Below are 17,941 nucleotides of genomic sequence, written 5' to 3' on the forward strand. Positions count from 1 at the left end.
AACTGCAGTCTTCACTATGTTCATCATATTAAAAGTGCATTTAAGGTAAGGGACGGTTTGGTGTGCTGGGTGTAAATGGAAAGCAATACAGAAATCATCTAAATAAGGAAACATACTGGATAGTGGGGTGGTAAAGAAAAGAGAGATGACTGATGCCCTGCTTCAGAGAGGCATCTAGGCAGCTTCTGACAGGGGGTTGCTGAACTAGGTGGAGACTAATGGGGGCTAATAGGGCAAAAACATCAGTTTCCAGGAGGTAAGCACCACTGAATTCCTTCTGGATAGACACGGTTAGGATTGCACTGGTAGAGCAATTTACATGTCCTTCTTTTTCTCAGCAAAAACAGCAACATCAAATCCATTATTTGGTTTAGGCTTCATTATGGCCCAAGCTTCCCTGGGCCGCAGCAGTGAAGTGGACTCTCTGGTCCATGAAAGCTTAGAAATGCGATTGTCTTTAAGGTGCCCCAAGACATGAGCCTGTCTCAATTGCAGCAGCCTAATAAGATCTTGCTTATCTGTTGCTAATGTTTTTGTTGCAGGTTTGAAAGAACAGAACCCTCTGCAAATGCAGCGTGCAGTCTAGTAAACTGGGCACCATCTAGTAAGCCTAGATATTAAACTCTTATTGCTGACGGATTTAAGAAAAGAAAACAACACACACACAGCCTCCGGTGTGGAAACACCTTTCCTGTCACGTGTGAAAACGCCCCAAGGCCCGTGTAAAGTGGCCCTTCGCTTTCCGTTAACTGCCTGAGAGGCTAAACCCTCACTCTTTTTAGTAATTATCCACCAAATTTAAGCTCAAAAGCAGCTGGGAGGGGTTTAAGGCAGGCCTCGCTTTTTTAAGGTTTTAACTAGAGCCTCTCTTCCAGGACGCTGGCAATTGTATTCACGTGCAGGAAGAAGGGGGAGAAGGGGGGGTCTGTTAAGTTTCCAAGATTTCTCTCTCTCTCTCTCTCTCTCTCTCTCTCTCTCTCTCTCTCTCTCTCTCTCTCGTTGGCAGCACTTGAAGGGGTTCCGTTTATTCCTTTTTTCCAGCAACTGACTTGTGGCTTATTAAAAAAAAAAAAAGCTGCATCTCGTGCGTTTTTGTTGGGTGGTTATATTAGATTGGAGTGGCAAGTTCCAGATAACGCAATCGCCTTGGCTGCAAAATAATAATAATAAAACGTTATATCTGGTGCTGTTAAGCAAACGGGGCATTTCGACTCGAGATGCGAGAGGGAAATAAATAAACTTGGCACACTCGGGCAACCCTCCTGCTTCGGAAGAATGGTGGGTTTCCTTGAACACTTTTTTTTGTTTTGTTTTCGCTGCCAAAGCTGCTTCAGCCAGCCGAAGGTTGCCCCGTGGGTTGCTCCAGCGGAGAATTAGCCTTGATTTGATTCAGGACGCTCTTAGGTCGATTTCATGGACCGCCCGGGAAGAAAGGGAAAGTTCGCTTCGAACAACTCTGTTTCCGCTCGATAGCAAAGCGGCCTTTCGATACCGCCGGGCCAACATTCCTCTGGTGGGTGGGGGACTCGTGGCCTTCGGAATTTTGGTGGCCTCCAGCTCCCATTAGCCGCAGCCATTCAGGATGATGGGGGCTGTAGTCCAGCAATTTCTGGTCCACATCCCAGCATGTTGTAGTGGGAAGAGCTCGGAATTTCCACTCTTTCATTTCATTTCATTTTTAATCTGTACACCGCCTTTCTATATTGCAATACACAAGGCGGTTTACGACATTCACAGTTCGGCACAGGCAGGAAACGCGGTGGCTGTTCACACACCAACACACGCTATTTCTCGCAGACTTAACCTACCTCGCATGTTGGGAGGATAAAAAGGGAAATGGGGGTGGAATATACGTCGCTTTGTGTTCCTGGAAGAGCAACCGGGTAGAAATCCAAATGATTATTGCTTTCTGTTTCAGTGGGGTTTTTTGCAAAATTATAAGAGGTATAATAACAGCCCTGAGACAAGTGAGACAACAAGCTACATCGTAGGCAACCTTTCCGAGCAAAGATTCTCTTTCCAGGGCCTGCTAGTTCACACATACGTGCTAATCATATGTGCACGTGTGAAGGCCCTGTGAAAAGGACACCGCTTGCCTCTTTCCTAAGATACAGCGCTGACCTACATTCAGTCTCTAGACATTAAATATTAACTAATCAAGTCGAGCGAAATCAGCGATGTGCCCGAACGTGTGAACCGGCTAACGCGAAAGACTTTTGTAACGCCTAAACCGGAAGAACGCTTGGAATCAGGATACCGAACCCTTATTTTCAAACTTCTTCCTCGGGTGTGCTTGCATAAGACTTTCGAAGGACTGGAGCAACTCGCCTCAAAAGGGACCTGGGTCCCAAACCGTGTGTGCTTCAAATGTCAGGCCTCCACTCCGATCCTAACCTCCTTTTCTTTGAAGCCAGCCTGGTTGAGTTCAGTGGAACGAGGTCAAGTAAGTGCTCCGTGGCCTTCAGCTACAATGGAATGTATTCCCGAACTAAATGTCAAAACCGAAGGAAACAGGCGCTCGCAGCCGCGCAATGGGGAATTGGGAGAGACCTAGGGCGGAGGAACGGTGGGCGGGGTGAGGTTGAGAGACATCCTTTCATCTCCGCCCACCCTTCCCCTTCCAGCGGTTTTCAACCTGTGGGTCCCCAGATGTTGTTGGACTACAACTCCCATCATCCCTGAGCTCTGGCCTTGCTAGCTAGGGGTGATGGGAGTTGTATTTCAGCAACATCTGGGGACCTACAGGTTGAGAAAGGCTGCTAGGAAAAGCAACGCGTGGGATTTTGCTACGTGTGGCCTGCAGTAAGGCTCTAGTCCGTGGCTTCACAGAATAGCACTGAATACCCAAGCCTGCCCAGCAAAGTCACCAGTTGCAGACTACAAATTATATAGCCGTACATAGAATAGACTATACGCAGAATAGGCTAACGTTTTGTTTTTCTCCCTTCCCCCTCCCACCCTTTTCACCTCACCGTAAAGACCGTACATGTTACTTTCCCCTCCATACTCTGAAAAGCAAAGCACAGAGGACCACGGAAATTCTGATCCGCCGACCTTCAAATGCTGCCCAGGAAACCTCCCAGGCCAAAAGAGACGGTTTCCAATGCAGCTGTTTCTCTTTCTATACCGCTCGCTTGAGCAGCCTGCATACCGCACAAAGTGCTTGGCTTTCGGATCCTTCAGCTCCTAAGAAGGCCACTTTGGAAGTGGCTCCGTTGAGGAGATATTTGGCCCAGGGATGTGGCTCTGCAGATGTTGCTGAACAACAGCTCCTACTAGCCCTGATCATTGGCCCTTCTTGGGGCGGGAGCTGAATCCAGCAACATCTGGAGAACCACAGGTTACCCATCCTTGGGTCAAAGATCTCCCCTGAATTACCCTCAAGAAAGTCCTTTTCAATGTGGCCTTCTTCTTAAGAGCTGAAGGATCCCAAAATCGAGCACTTTGAGGGGTCTGGATACTGCTCACCGAGCTTTAAAGAAAGAGAATCAGCTGCATTGGAAACCATTCACTTTGACTTGTGAGGTCCAAGGAACTGGACATGTAGAAGGAAAGCCTGGAAGAGCAATGCTAGCACCCTTCCAATGTTCCAATGAGACATTAATCCGGGCTACCCCTGAGGAAAGAACCAGTTACTAGATCAGATTTCCCAAAACTAGGGTATCCAGCTGTTGTTGGACTACAACTCCCCTCATCCCTGACTACTGGGTCCTGCTAGCTAGGGGTGATGGGAGTTGTAGTCCAACAACAGCTGGATACCCTAGTTTGGGAAACTCTGTAGTAGCTAGATGGAATGAGCGTAAGTTACAGGAGGTTTTGGCTGAACATTGGGATTCACTTCCTGTCCTCAGGTCTGACAGTGGAACCAGTTTCCTAGAGAAGTAATGGGCTCTTCCTCGCTTGAGGACTTCACGCAGCCACCTAGCTCTGGCTTCCCTACATGGAACAGCGGAGTTGGACTACAAGATCTTTTCCAGGTCTTAAGAGTCTCTTCATAGGCTTGGGTTCAGGGTGACAGACGATCGAAAAGATAGCAAATGAAGAAAATGGGCGTATTTTTCTTTCTTTGGCGATCACTAGTAGCCTAGTAAGATTGTCTTCCATGAACACGGTTTCAACAGTGAGTCCTTAAGTGACTGTGGAGGCCAATTCTGGATCCACACGTCCTTCCACAGTGGGGACAAATATTTCCGGGCGGGAGTTGATTAAGGTGAGGGTTTGCCAAGCGTGTGTTCCTCTTAGCACGCTTCTCCCTTTCATCCTGAGTTCGATCGTCTTCAAAGTCTACGACACCTTTGATAAAGGCTGTTCTCCAGTTGCAGCGCTCGCATGCCAGTTTCTCCCGATTGTGGAGATGTTACTATGCCATGTCATGTGTGGAAAAGGGAAGTTGTTTACCACGGTGAGGATGATGTCTTCGTTTTGCAAGGTGCAGGTGAAGCCTCTCCTCGCCTCTTCTGGGGTTCCCATCCTCGCATCCTGAGATGTCCTCCAGTAATTCGCTCATTCATTACCCTAATTCAAGAAAGTGGTCCACATAAATAGAGTCGCCTGACACCTGCCCTCCACGCGCACCATTGACAGCAATGCGCTTGGCCCCTTTCAATAGTTTAGGGGTGGCGTAGGCGTGGCTTGTGCGTCCGAGGCGCCCAACAGTCTCCCCGTCTGGACGTCCGCTGGAGTCCCTAGACAGCATTCTTCCCCCTTCCCGCCCTTTGGGAATGACTTCCATCGATCAGCAGCCGGGAAATCAATCCTGCGGGTAACCACACGAGTATACTGCAGAACAGGCGAGGCCTCTGCGGGTTTCCTTACGTCTAGGGTGGGGCTAGGAGGGTGCCTTTGAAAGGCCCACCTGTACGCTTTTTATGTTATTTGCAAAAAGGAATGCGGTGGGCGGCACATGCTTTGCATTCACGCTTAACGGTGAGATTCCACACTTCCGTGCTTGCTTGTAGAACAAGAGGGTCCCTGTCTTGGAAAAAAAAGCAGGATGTTCTCAGGGAACTCGATTCAGGTTTCTCTGCAATGGCGACACATTTTCTCCGCACATCCAAATATCGTGGGCCTTACCAGTTGTGCCTCCGTTAACAAAACATCCCGAATTTTAAGGAAATGAAATAAGATAAAGTCAGGCTGGATAAAAATATTTTTTAAAGGGACGAGGGCTGGGATATCTTTTTCAGATAGACAGCAAACTATTTTTCCTTTGTTTGTTTAAAATTAGGGGGATAGAATGCAAAGGGGGAAAATATTGTAGATCTTGATTCTGTTTTTTATTTTTTATTTTGAGATAGATGGAGACTCAACAAACCTTTAAGAAATACTGTATGCAAACTCTTTTCGTATTGAAGTGACCTGATTTTTTTTTTTTAATTAAAAAGAAAACCGCATTTATTGCCACTCACTTTATGGAGGTACATTCCCCTCCATGGGCTGCTTGCTTACTTACTTACTTTTGGGGGGAAGGGGAAACAACCAAGCAAGAAAACCACCTGTTCTGAAATGGAGGAAGCGAAGGGGAATGCTAGAATCAGGTAGGAAGACAACCAAATGACAATATAAAATCGAATATGCTCCAGAACAACAAGACACCTCCCTTCAAATAAAATAAAATAAACGGAAACAGAAAGTCTGATATAAGAAATCTCCTAGATTTCAGAACGACTCCTTTCTGTGTAAGGCTTCGCTTCCACACACGCTGTTTTAGGAATATGTGCCTATGGAATTTCACTGGGGAGAAAAGCAGGGTATGTGTGGTGTGTTTATGACAGCCAAGCAAGTAGATACATCTGAACCGCTTTTACTTTCAGAAAATAACATGTCCTCAAAATGGGCCCAGCAGTGTCATCTTCCATTTCCCTCAAACCCCTTGGCGATTCTAATCCCCTGGATGTGGAGCCATTCAGATCCACATGGCTCCTTTTCTAAGCCAATGGCCTTCAGATTAGGTGCTCTCCTCGGGGCAGTCCTCAACCCCTGGCCCGCTGGGGAATCTGATGCCCAGTTGACGCTGAAGATTGCCACAACACCTCCAGTTCTAAATCCAGTTTGACGACGAGTCTCAACTCAGCCGAGGTTTGTGTTCTTCGGGATGGAAGTGGGTGTGAGGTGACCGGGTCTGAATCTTTCTTCTCCTTTTTAACCTTTCCCAGGATTGCGGCATCTACTGAAAATTAGCGGGCATGCCTGTCCCAAACGAGCCCTCCCGCCTTTGGAAGCCGGTCCCAGCGGGGTTCCCTTCCCAGCCAGCCAGCTCAGGACTGCTGCAACCCACGGAAGAGGATTCGCTTCAGATCTGATTCGTATTGTGGACACAGCCTTTCTTTCCCCCGCGAGTGACATCACCCGGCTTGCTGACCCACTGCCCGAGAAGCAGAGAGATGTTTTGCCTGGGCGGGCTGCGCTGAGCGGGCGCAGAAGCGCTTAAGGAAAGGGGAGCCTCTCCAGGTCGCTTGTCAATTTCACCTCCTCGCCTCGAAAAGCCGCGACTAAGGAGGGGAAACCGCCGAGCGAGGCGCAAAGCGATCAAGTTCCCCGAACTGCCATAGGCGCTGCGGTGGAGGGTACAGCCGCCGTCCTCCCGGAGCGATCCCCAGAGCCCTTAAGCCGGGCTACTGGAATGCAAGGTCGCCCCTTGATGATCTGAGGGTTTCACTTCCCCGCTAAAGCGGTGGGGGGGCTGGCAGCTGAGTTCACACGCTAATTGCACTGCGGAGCGAAACTGGATTAGAGGCTTAAGTAAGAAGCACTGCGGATTGGGAGCTGGTTTAAAATTTAAATCCGCCAGCTCTGCAGAACTCCGGTCCCCCTCTTAGCCATCTTCACCCGGAAGGAAGTCCCGTGGATTCTTCACGGGGATTCACTTCCAGAACTTGCGCCTACCTTTAGGATCGCAGCCCTTCCAAGGAAATGCGTTGGGGATCGGAGCGGAAAGGAGACTGGTGGCGATTTGCTTTAGCTGGATTGTTGCGGGGATTCTCCCCCACCCCGCGGTCACAATTTGATCCCCAACCCATGGATCTGGAAGGCTCATTGCAGTTGCGAACCAATGACTGCAGCGATCCCAGACCTGCTGAAATATACATGCGAATGAGGGTCTCGGAAGCCAAGCCGATGGAAGCCAACGGGCCCTACTTTCAAGGAAACGGGGTGGGATGCGAAGGTATTTATTTTGATCTGAGCAAAAAACAACTTTGCTGAGGGAGTGTGTTTAAAAGCTCAATCTCGGAAGGAAACGGCTTGCTGAGTTTAGGAGGCCGTCAGAGGGGGAATCGGGGTTCTCTTTTGCTATACTTAACAAAAGCTCTTTTTCCGAAAGGCGGAGAGCAATCTGCTCCGAGACCTACTTCAAACGAGGGGAACCCGGGGTTTTTGGAAGCGGGGGCTCCTCCACTCGATCTCTGGCTAACGGTCTGGGAACCGTTTGGGAGGGGAGGGTGCGGGGGGGAAGCGGAAACTTTCCTCTCAACCTCGGCAAAGTCCCTCCTCTCCACGTCAAGCCAATGACACCGCTGCCCCCGAACTTTCCGCCAGCAGGAGCTATAAGAGCGTCCCTGGCTGCAACTTTCGCCCAACTCCCAGCCAGCTCCAAGGAGCCATCGGGAGGGGAGCTGACACCGCCAGGGAGATTTCCACCGTCCTCGTCGTCCTCTCTCTTTCTCTTTCTCTCTCACTCTTTCTCTTTTTCCCCCTGGCTCCCGATGGCCTCCCCCCACCCACCCAACTGAGGCCCTCCCCCAAGCCCCCACCCACCCACACCCTGGTCCTCCTCCTCCTCCTTTTCTTCCGCAGGCCCAGGATCCAGCCAGGGGGAGCTGGCTGGCTAGGCACCCTCTCCTCCTCCCCCCTCTCCTCTCCCCTCCTCCCTCGCCCCCTAAAAAGGGCTGCTCAGCGCGCTGCGGGTTGGCCCCCGAGATGATGCAGCAGGACGAGTCGAACTCTCCAGTCTCGCCCGCCGACGACAGCCTGAGCAACAGCGAGGAGGAGCCCGACCGGCAGCAGCAGCAGCTTCAGGGCTCCGGCAAGCGAGGGGGACGCAAAAGGCGATCGAGCCGAAGGAGCGCCGCCGGGGTCGGCGGAGGAGGCGGAGGCGCAGGAGGCGGAGGAGGAGGAGCCGGCGGGGGGATCGGTTCGGCGACCGAGGAGCCGTGCAGCCCGGCGCAAGGCAAGCGGGGCAAGAAATCCGGCGGAGGCGGCGGCGGGAGCAGCGGCGGCGGAGGAGGCGGGAGCAGCAGCGGAGGGGGCAGCCCGCAATCTTACGAGGAGCTCCAGACGCAGCGGGTGATGGCCAACGTGCGCGAGCGGCAGCGCACGCAGTCGCTGAACGAAGCGTTCGCGGCGCTGCGCAAGATCATCCCGACGCTGCCGTCGGACAAGCTGAGCAAGATCCAGACGCTCAAGCTGGCCGCGCGCTACATCGACTTCCTCTACCAGGTCCTGCAGAGCGACGAGCTCGACTCCAAGATGGCCAGCTGCAGCTATGTGGCCCACGAGCGCCTCAGCTACGCCTTCTCCGTGTGGCGCATGGAGGGAGCCTGGTCCATGTCTGCCTCTCACTAGCCTCCCGCGCCGACTGGCCCGGCCGGAGACCGAGGTAAGCGGGAAAGGGACGCAACGGGACGGGCAGGAGAGAGAGAGATCTGGGATTTGGGACGAGGAGGGGGGCCGCGCTTAGACTTGGCCTTCGCCGTGGGCCTGCTGGAGCAGCCTGACTCTCGAGGAATCCCTCTGAGACGGGCGGGCGCAGCTGGACTGCAGCCTCGCCTAGACTGCGAAAGGAACTCGCTTTGCGCATGATCTCGGGACCCCGGACCCGCATCCGGGTGGAGCGGCCAAGTTCCCTGGAAAATCGGGCCCTTTTGCCTGCAGGCCAAGCTGGGCTAGGCTTCCTTGTGAGGAAGCACTCCCTTCTCACAACCTCTCTCCCCTCTTCTCGATCCTTTGCTTAAGAGAGAGAGAGAGAGAGTGTGTGTTATCCCCCATTCCCTTTGAATCCTCACTTCAGTGCTAGTTAAGAATCCGTCCAAGGCCGCTGGTACTTGCAAAGATCTATAGGGAGAGAGCCTCTCTCTCTCTCTCTTTCTTGGAGACGGGAGAAAGAGGGCCTCTAGGACGCTCCCTCCCGGTTTCGGAGATGCTGAGGCTCGCCCGCCACTCTGACGCCTCCTTAACTTCCCGCATCCTCCTGAGTAAGTCCCTCTGGACTCCAGAGCGGACTAACTTTTTTTCTGGGGTGGAAAAAAAGCATTCGAGTAACACGCCCTGCCTTCCCCCAGCTTTCAAAGATGGAAGGCTGCCTTTCCAAAGCAGCGCGCGTAGGCCTTAGCAGCCCGGCTTAGGCGGGATGGATTTCCGCGTGCGGGATGAAGGAAAGTCAGGCTAGACCAATAGCAGCAAGCGAAAAAGCGAGGGTAGCAAGTCGTCCTGGATGGCAGAGAGCGGGGTCCACCCCTGAACTGTATTGTTAAGGCATCCATCTCCCTCCCCTTCTGAACACTTGCCCTACTGGGGTGCACCCCGGATCGTCTCTGCCCGAGCCAAATTCCTTGGTGGTGGGGCAAGGTTGAAACGGGACTTCCGGGCCTGCAGCCTGAGAAGGGAGTTAGGCCAAAAATCAGGAAGAGGGGAAAGCCTTTATTTAAAATTCCAATTGCTAGAAACCCCCTCCATGCACGCAGGCACCCCTCTCGCAAACAATCAGCGAACTCGCTAGATTCGCCAACCCAAAGCAGAAAAGCTTCCACTTCGGCATTTACTGTATTCGAGTCGCCCTCCACTTCGGGGGAGATCCGGGTGATCCCATCCCAAGAAAGCTTCCTTGGAGGCCACTTCGGCTTGAAAAGGAAGAAGTAAATTCTTGAGTAGGAAGGGTATCGCATTTCCTAACGCCGACCCACAAACCCACCGCTAGATCCTAGACACAGGCATTCTTGCGGAGGTCCTCTCTTGACTTCAAGGCTGGTTAACTGGCCGTGGAGCCGGCCAGAAATAACACGCAGTCCACAGAAGCGTCTCCTTTAAAGAGCATGTGCCCTGCGTTGGACCGTGGCTGTGGCGTGAAGTTTAATGTTTTGTTTAGTTAGCCACACCCAAAAAATCTTGCGGAGTTTCCAAATGCGTTGATTCCGAGGGAGCTCCTTCCCAAGGAAAGGGTTGTTGGAAGCAGATCGCGGGTTGTGGGGAGTCTTAAATGCGCCTTTGCCTTTTCTCGCGAAAAAAATTCCTGTATGCCTATGGCATCGGGGTCCCGAAGGTCTGATGGGACGTTGACTGATTCTCGCTGGGATTCTTAGGCAAGTTGGATCGGCCGCCCTAAACATGATCTCTCAAATTACGCAACTAAACTGGTTTGGGCGTAGTGGTGACTTCTTATTTAAGGTTTGCAAAGCGTTCTATGTTACGAGTCTCAGAGTCAGCGCACGCCGCTTCATTTTTTAAGAAACTCAATGAGCCCCCATAATCAAACAGGTCCTTATTATGACTGACTTGCAGCCTCTTTCCATGAGTAAGTCCCACGGAACCCAGTCAGTCCTTGCTGCCAAATTAATATGCTTAGGTCAGCAGGCGGCTCCTGTGCATGTTTACTCGGAGGTAGGTCTCACGGAGTCCTGTCGAGCTGGTAGCCAAGCACTGACTTGTCCCAGCCTAGAGACTGGTGGTACCACCATGGAAGAATCTCAAGTACATTTGTTCCTCCGTCCTGATGCTGCTATCCTCTGCACACAACACCTAAGGAGAAAACCTAAGGAGCAAGCATGAATAGGATCGAGCTGTTAAATCTGCTTTCTTGGAAACTAAATGGATTTGAAGGCTTAATTCGAACCTTTATCAGTAGTACATATCAATACTGATCGAAATGGCGCTGGGATGGAGCCTTACTCTGCTGAGGGCTACTCAACCACGTAAAGCTGCGGGAGAACTCAAAGAGACACCCCGCTCCCAAAAGAATCCGGGGGGTTTGTAGTTTTTAACCTCTCACAGAGCTGCAATTCCCAGCGCCCTTAAGGAACTACGGTTCCCGGGTTTCTTTGGACGAAGGCATGTGCTTGAAATGAGTGGCGTGTAGGCAACCTGATTCTCAGTCTTCTAACAAAATGTGGCGGAGTATAATGAGATGTTCAAGGGGGAGCCTGGCCTGAGAGATGGTCGCAGAGTCTCCCCTATTGAGGCTGCAGCTCCATTAACTGACTTCCGAGTCAGTTTAGACTCGAGGCTGTAAGTCTCCTGGCTTGCGGCCTTGAGGAGGACAGACACGTGGGAATGTGCTACACGTTCCTGTCCGTGGAATCTTCAGGAAACGCTTAGGGTGGCGTGGGAATTTGGGAGAGAAGGAAGCACCGCAACTCCCGATTCCATGCATGTTTACTGGGAAGTCCGACCCACCCAGGAGCGCAGCTTAAGGTCTTGTCTTGTGCAGACGGACTTAAAGTACCAATCCTACTCTTAGCTGCATATGACATTCCCCAGGGAAAACACGCGCAGCACCCGGGTGCAATCCTATGCTGTACACGCTTCCCCCGGAGCAAAAAGTCCCATCGGCTCAGCAGCGGGGATGAATTGGGGTGCAAATGAGACTATCCGGGCAGCCAGGGTTCCTCGCCACCACAACTCCCTTTTGAAGGCATTTGGGGTTTGCTTCCAAGTAAACATGATCGGGATTGGAGCATTACGCGAAGCCAAGGGCCGCCCAGCATTTTCTCCTCCAGTAGCATCAGGCGACTGCTGAGCTAGGCCGGAGGTTGCGGGCCCAGACCAGAGAGCCTACCTGGTCAGGTTAAACAAAGCAGCTTAACTGTCACGGGGATCGCAGCTTGCAATCGAACCGCAATCGGCAGCCTGCCCGCCAGCCTCCTCCCGCCTCTCTCCGGATGGGCAGAGACCCACGACCAGCCTCTGCTTCCCCTCCCCACCCCCCAAAAATATTTGTTTTGTTTTAAAGTTGTGCCTCAGTCTCCTAGCAGTACTTACAGCGCACACAGAGAAATTAGGTGGGGACAACTCATGAACCATTATTATTACTGTGATTCCTTGAAGCGACTGGGAAAGGATCCACCTCGGGTTGCTGAACAGGCTTCCTTGAAAACAAGCTACCCCCAGATCTGAGGGGACCTGCTTCCAAGTAGCTGATCTTAAGAGCACCAGGGGGAAGCGGTCCCCCCCCCCCATGCACTAGATTCTCCTAGATATCCGTAACACTCCCCTCTGCGCGTTTCCTAATTTCATGCCTCTCCAGCAGGGCCCTCTCCCCTCCTTCCTTTGTGCTTTAATTCCTCCTTTCCCCCACCCCCGTGGACACACAGAAGCACATTGTGTAGAGCAGGCTAGAATCAAACATTTGCAGCGGTGGTTATTTGCTGGAATTGTGACGCGTATTTTCATGCCGCCCTTCAATCGTACTCAACCAGGGCGGTGTACCAAAATATATACAATGGACATGTGCAGAGATAGAGAGTAACACAACCGAAAGAAGGAGGTGTTTCATTTTTTAAAATAATTTTAAAATATGCCTCTTTCTTTTAATATATGTGCGCAATATATTTCATTTTCCATTTCCAGTAACCAACATTCCCTTCTTCTCTTTCTGTCTCTGGGTTTTTGCAGATGACATTTGTTCCCAAAGAAGGAGAGAAAACGGACAATCTAGAGAGAGACTCTGCACTTGGACTCGGCTCCCCTCCTTTGTTTTTCTCTCCCCCCTTTGTTCCCTCTAAGACAATATATAACGCCAAGGATTTTCTTGGAAATTGAGCGGCGTTCTTGGCCCACGTTGCAAGGAGCAGGGCGTTGGGAGACCAGGAGAGGCGAGAGACCCGGGGGGGGGGGGGCTCCTCGGATGGTGAGGCGGCTGATCCAGAGGCGGCCAAAGGGCCCTACCAGACATCTCTGCATTCTGATCAAAAATCTGAACCGGTTTTATTTTTATTTTTCTATTTTGACGAAGAATGTTGGAATTTAACTTTTTTTCCTCTTTACTTCCTTTTTTTTTTGTTTTGTTCTTGCATGCATGCATTCCCAAGAGAGTTTATGAGCCACTCATGAAAGGAAATACGTTACTGTGGACTCCCCCCATTCCCCTCGCTCTCTTTTTGGAACAGATCTAATGGCAGAAAACCCGGAAAGAAGAAAAAAACCCGTTTAGAACGAGTGAGAAAGGAAAATATATTTTTTAAGAAAATATGTTTAGGGTAGCTATGCATTATGGGCTCCAAAACTCTTATATCCTGCTCCTCTTTCATTTATATTTTATTTTTCCTGCAAGAAAAAAAGGAGGGGAAAATGGGGTGGGGGGAGAGCGAGAAAAAAAATGAAACATTCTATTTATTTATTGATGACCCATGTTAAAAAAAAATGCAAATAGATCCGGTGTCTAAATGCATTCCTATTTTTATGATTGTTTTGTAAATATCATTGTATATTTTTTTTCCTGCAATAAATAAATTGAAATGTTAAAAGAATTTTAAAGTTTGGTCTGTACGGAGGAAAGCGGGCTTGAAATTGAAGGTAAATAATGCTCGATCGCGTAGATCTGAAATTACCCAGGAGAGTAAGGGGCCAGGGTCAGGGAGAGGGGGGGGAGGGAATATAAACAAACGAGAGAAAAACGCAAATAAACTAGCTACTGACAGACACATGAGTGTTAATTATCGAGACAGCTTTATGATTCTGCTTGAAGGTTTTGCAGGACTTCGGATTCTCTGCCCCTTTTAATCAAAATAGCGAATTTTATAATGGTAAAGTGTAGTGTATTATCATCATCATCATCATCATCATCATCCTCCTTCGATCTAAATTAAGAACCACCCATTGGTCTGCATGCAATTTCTCCACCGCTGTGTTTCTTGTTATCTCGGGCGCGGGGGGGGGGGGCAGATAAAGGTGCTCAACGGTCGCGTAGCTATTTGTGTTTGTTGAGGGTTTGGGGCGGAGTGGAGGTTGATTGAAGCCCATCCATAAGCCAAATGCATCCAGAGTTTTGTTTTTGTAACGAATTAAGTCGGGAGCAGGGAGTGGGTGGTGGTTTTTCACACCTGCCTCCAGAAAAGTGTGTTCGAAAGTAAGCTGAGAGCGGGGGGGGGGCGAGGGAGAGATCGCATTGATTTTGCTGGGACTAACTTCCTCGGATCAGGCACGGATCAGGCACGCTGGCTTTCCAATGAGAATTGGCGAACCCTTGACGTGCGCGGCGTTGCAGATAGATGACCGAAAGTTTGATCCTCAGACTTGAGGTCTTCAGATTGTGTGTGTCTCCTCACCCACCGCCCCGATTGTTTTGTTGCCATTGATCAGACAAATAGACTGAGCTGCCGCAGAAGGAACTCGACGACGAATGTCCATGCAGGAAAACAGCCCACGTCCAACTCAACGCCTTGCAAGCAAAGAAGCCCCCATTCATTCGGAGGGAGCTTTGCTTCCAAGCAGCGTGTCCGGCTATAGCAACAGCCCAGCGGTGATCAAAACGGTGGCTCGGAGGCGAGCGGCTTACTCCAGGAGTAGGGAAAACCAAGGTCTCCTATTTCACTGCTTTTCTTTTTTTTAAGGATCAGTTTTTATGTTGTTGTTTCACACCAGGCGAACAAATGGCACGTCGGGCAATCCCTGGGCTCGCCTTATCCCTTCCCAAGTGACGGCCCCCCCCAGCCCCTTCATTCCACTTTATATAAGCCGAAGTAGAGGCACTCCCGATCTAACTGACACGGTTGGGTGCGACGCGATCCTCCCCGCGGTGCCCATTAGACAGAAACCCGTTGGCGCCTCTAGCATTTCTCAAGCCAGAGGCAACTGGGCTTCCTTTCGTGTAAACGCGCAATAAGATCCGACAGCACATCTCTCCCGCCCCCCCCGCCCCAAACCATTCGGGTCGGCTCGTTTGGGTTGAGCTGCAAAATCCAAAGCGCCTTCTGACGCCGACCTACGGTTCAGATCCGCGCGGGTTTACACTCGAGGAAGCGAGCTGCCTGCCATGCAAAGCGGTCCTTGAGGTCCTTGATCCGCATTTGTGTTGAAATGGAAGCATCTGGGAGGTAGCAGATGCCAGTTTGCTCTGCCTTATCCATGTCTGATTACCCTGGTCGTATAAATAAGCCGGGCTGGTCTCCCTCATCCCAACCATCCCTGTTTGTTTTGCTCAGGTTCGGGTTGACGTTTCCGGATGCCTTGTTTACCTTTCCCTGGCCATCCTTCGGCCACCTCTCGCCGCCTTCCCCAGCTCCTCAAGGTTCTCACCCTCGGCCGTGTCGGTGAGCGCTGTTGACATAATTTTTAAAATAAATAAATAGATAGATAAACGGCAGAGTTTATTTGTGTTTAAGGGGATTAGCCAGGACTTTGACAAAACTGGATTTGAGGCTTGCGGAGGTCCATCTCCCGCCCCACCCCCGTCAGAAGGAGAAAGGGTACCCTCGGCAGTGTCGCCCAGCAAGCTCTGGAATCGACCGGATTTCCCCAAATGAAGTGGCCTGAGATTGCAGAAGATGTGGGGGCGGCAGTTCCGACCTGGAGGAGAGCTAGAAAGCAGAGAGCAGGAACCAGAGCATGGTCTGTGCTGTTGAAAAAGGTAAGGTACAAAAACCTTTGTCTAGTCTCCCTCTTGAATGGACTTGATCCTAAAAGTTGTCCCCGACTGGCATCTCCGAATTTATCGGTGGAGATGGTGTGTGGTGGTTGCCATTGGTTTTTCAGGAAGCCTGTTTCTAAATCTATGGATCCCCATGTAAATCTGACGCTCACGCCCTACGCCTGAAATTCGAATTCATTCACCTACTCCGAGAGGAATTGGTTTCAGTTCGGTTCCTCGGACTGCGGGCGCTTGCGAGGAGTAAGTCTTCCCCTTGGATTCAGTGGGGGTAAATGTGCACAGGATCAGGCTGTTTAGTACTGTATGCTGGGTCCCTACACATGGGACTAACCCTTTTTGAATCCAGTGGGACGTACTTCTGAGCAAACGTTTAGGCCTACCCGCCTTCCTGTTTTTTCCCCAGCCTAACTTTCTTCTAAGAAAGTATGTTCAGGATTGCTGTTTAGGGCTCCAAGGCTAAAATGCACTTCCTGGGGAGCTGAGCCCCTTTGAGCCAAGTAAAGATGCACAGAATTATCCCAGCCTTACAGCCAGAACTGGACAATGCTTACTCGGAAGTAAGGCCCGCTGATTTCCCGCGGAACTGATTTCCAAGTACTCTCGTTTCCAAAGGCTGCCTTAGGCTCTGGCGCTGAAAGGAGATCCGATGTCATTCTTTGCATACTTCTGTGCGGAAGTGAGGGCAAACACCAGTGGGATTCGCTTCCAGGTAAAAGGCGTCCGGGTGCCTGCTTCGGTTTCATTGGGCGTGCTTGAAAATACAGGCGACTTTCACTGGGATGGGAGCCTTGAGATGTTATTCGTTGCGCTGGAGGGTGGGGAGAACGTCCGTCACGCCTGGAGAGGGTTTCCAACTAGGGCAAAGAGTGGAGAACTGGTGACTTTCCAGAATATTGTTTGGACTCCAGCTCCGATCACCCCTGACCATTGGCCACGATGGCTGGGACTGATGGGAGATGAAGTCCAACAGCGTCCGGAAGGCCACCGTCCCCCCTCCCCTTTCAGAACAGGGGCCAGAGGCACCTTTCTCTTCCACCCTCTTTATGCTGGCTAGCTGGTGGTATTGGTATCCTTCCTTAGTAAAGGATCATAGAACTGTAGATATCCGGTTTTTTTATTTCACCCCTTGTTCCTTTCAGAGAGGGGAGGAGGGTGGGGGAATATAGGAGCCAACTCCTGGGCGCCAAGGTCCCCTCAGCCCCCCAATAAAATATTTGAGGGGGGGCATGGCCTCCTCAAAGTTGATGGCCATTGCCATTCAGATGGTGTACATACGCCGAGTCTTGTGATTGATTATGTGGGGCAGGGTTTACCTGACCCCACCCTAATATTTTATTCAAGTTGGCATCCCTGAGAGGAAGGGAGAGGATGCTGCCGTCTCAGTCGAGATGGCCCTTTAGGGAAATGTTTGGGATTTAGGACATTGTGGGATTAGCTGAAGCAGGAAGGCCTTCGCTTGGTATACTAAAGAGCCATAGGATGGATTCTCGCATTCTCCAGCTCGCCTCCTGCTTTGGGTATTTTGGCAGCCGGTGCAGACTGCTGGCCTACCAGTCAGTACCTGAGAGACCAGGGTTCAAGTTCGCACCCCACAGGAGCCAACTCCTAGGTGCCGAGGTCCCTTCGCCCACCCCACCCCAAATAAAATATTTAAGGACTCTGACCTCCTCAAAGTTGATGAGCAACGGTGTGTGTGTTCCCTGTCTTGTGATTATGTGAGGCGGGGCTTACCTCCCCCCCCCCCATTTTTTATTCAAGCTGGCACCCCTGCCCCCCTCAATGGTGATGTCCACTGGGTGACTTAGGCCTAGCCACTGTCTCTCAGTTTCACCTACCTTGCAGGGTTATTGTGAGGATAAATTGGAGGAAAGGTGATCGATAGATGATCGATCGATCGATCGATCGATAGATCTGTGTGTAACATAAAAAACAAGGATGGCTATAGTTTTCTGAGTATTGAGAAACTCGCTGACAATTGGTGGGGAGAGTCAAAGCTGCATTTGGAGCAGCCAAACTTTTCTGACTTCTCTCTCTCTCCCCCCCCTCCCCGCCCCCCAAGCCTTGTACGTTCCTCACCCACTGATCTGCTTCCCCATAAGGAAGCCGGCCATGTTTGGTTGCCATGGTGTTCATCCTCTTGCGAAACAGGGCTCTGATGACTGGCGAGAGGACTTGGACCACTCAGAAACCTGGAAGAAGACAAATGAATTCTGGGATACCCCCCCCCAGCAACCCACTTCACACACACACACATACCTCCCTCTTAATTTTGCAAAGGCTCCTGGGACTTTTTCTTTTCTTTTTGCCAATCAAAGGGGGAGAGAGCGAGGGCTCTGGCTGCCGGTGGCCTGGTGCAGGGAATGG

The 17,941-nt window shown here is 51.0% G+C and overlaps 1 protein-coding gene across 1 annotated transcript; it reads left to right on the plus strand.

Annotated features, from left to right (window-relative positions):
* The first annotated feature begins 7,433 nt into the window (after nucleotides 1-7,433).
* Nucleotides 7,434-13,457, plus strand: TWIST1 (twist family bHLH transcription factor 1). The gene is made up of 2 exons (XM_083577526.1): nucleotides 7,434-8,596; nucleotides 12,604-13,457. Exon 1 carries the CDS (start codon nucleotides 7,918-7,920, stop codon nucleotides 8,560-8,562), a length of 645 nt encoding a protein of 214 aa, XP_083433652.1. The 5' UTR covers nucleotides 7,434-7,917; the 3' UTR covers nucleotides 8,563-8,596; nucleotides 12,604-13,457.
* Nucleotides 13,458-17,941: the final 4,484 nt, after the last annotated feature.

Source organism: Podarcis filfolensis (assembly GCF_964270895.1).
Source record: "Podarcis filfolensis genome assembly, chromosome: 12".
Taxonomy (NCBI): Eukaryota; Metazoa; Chordata; class Lepidosauria; order Squamata; family Lacertidae; genus Podarcis; species Podarcis filfolensis.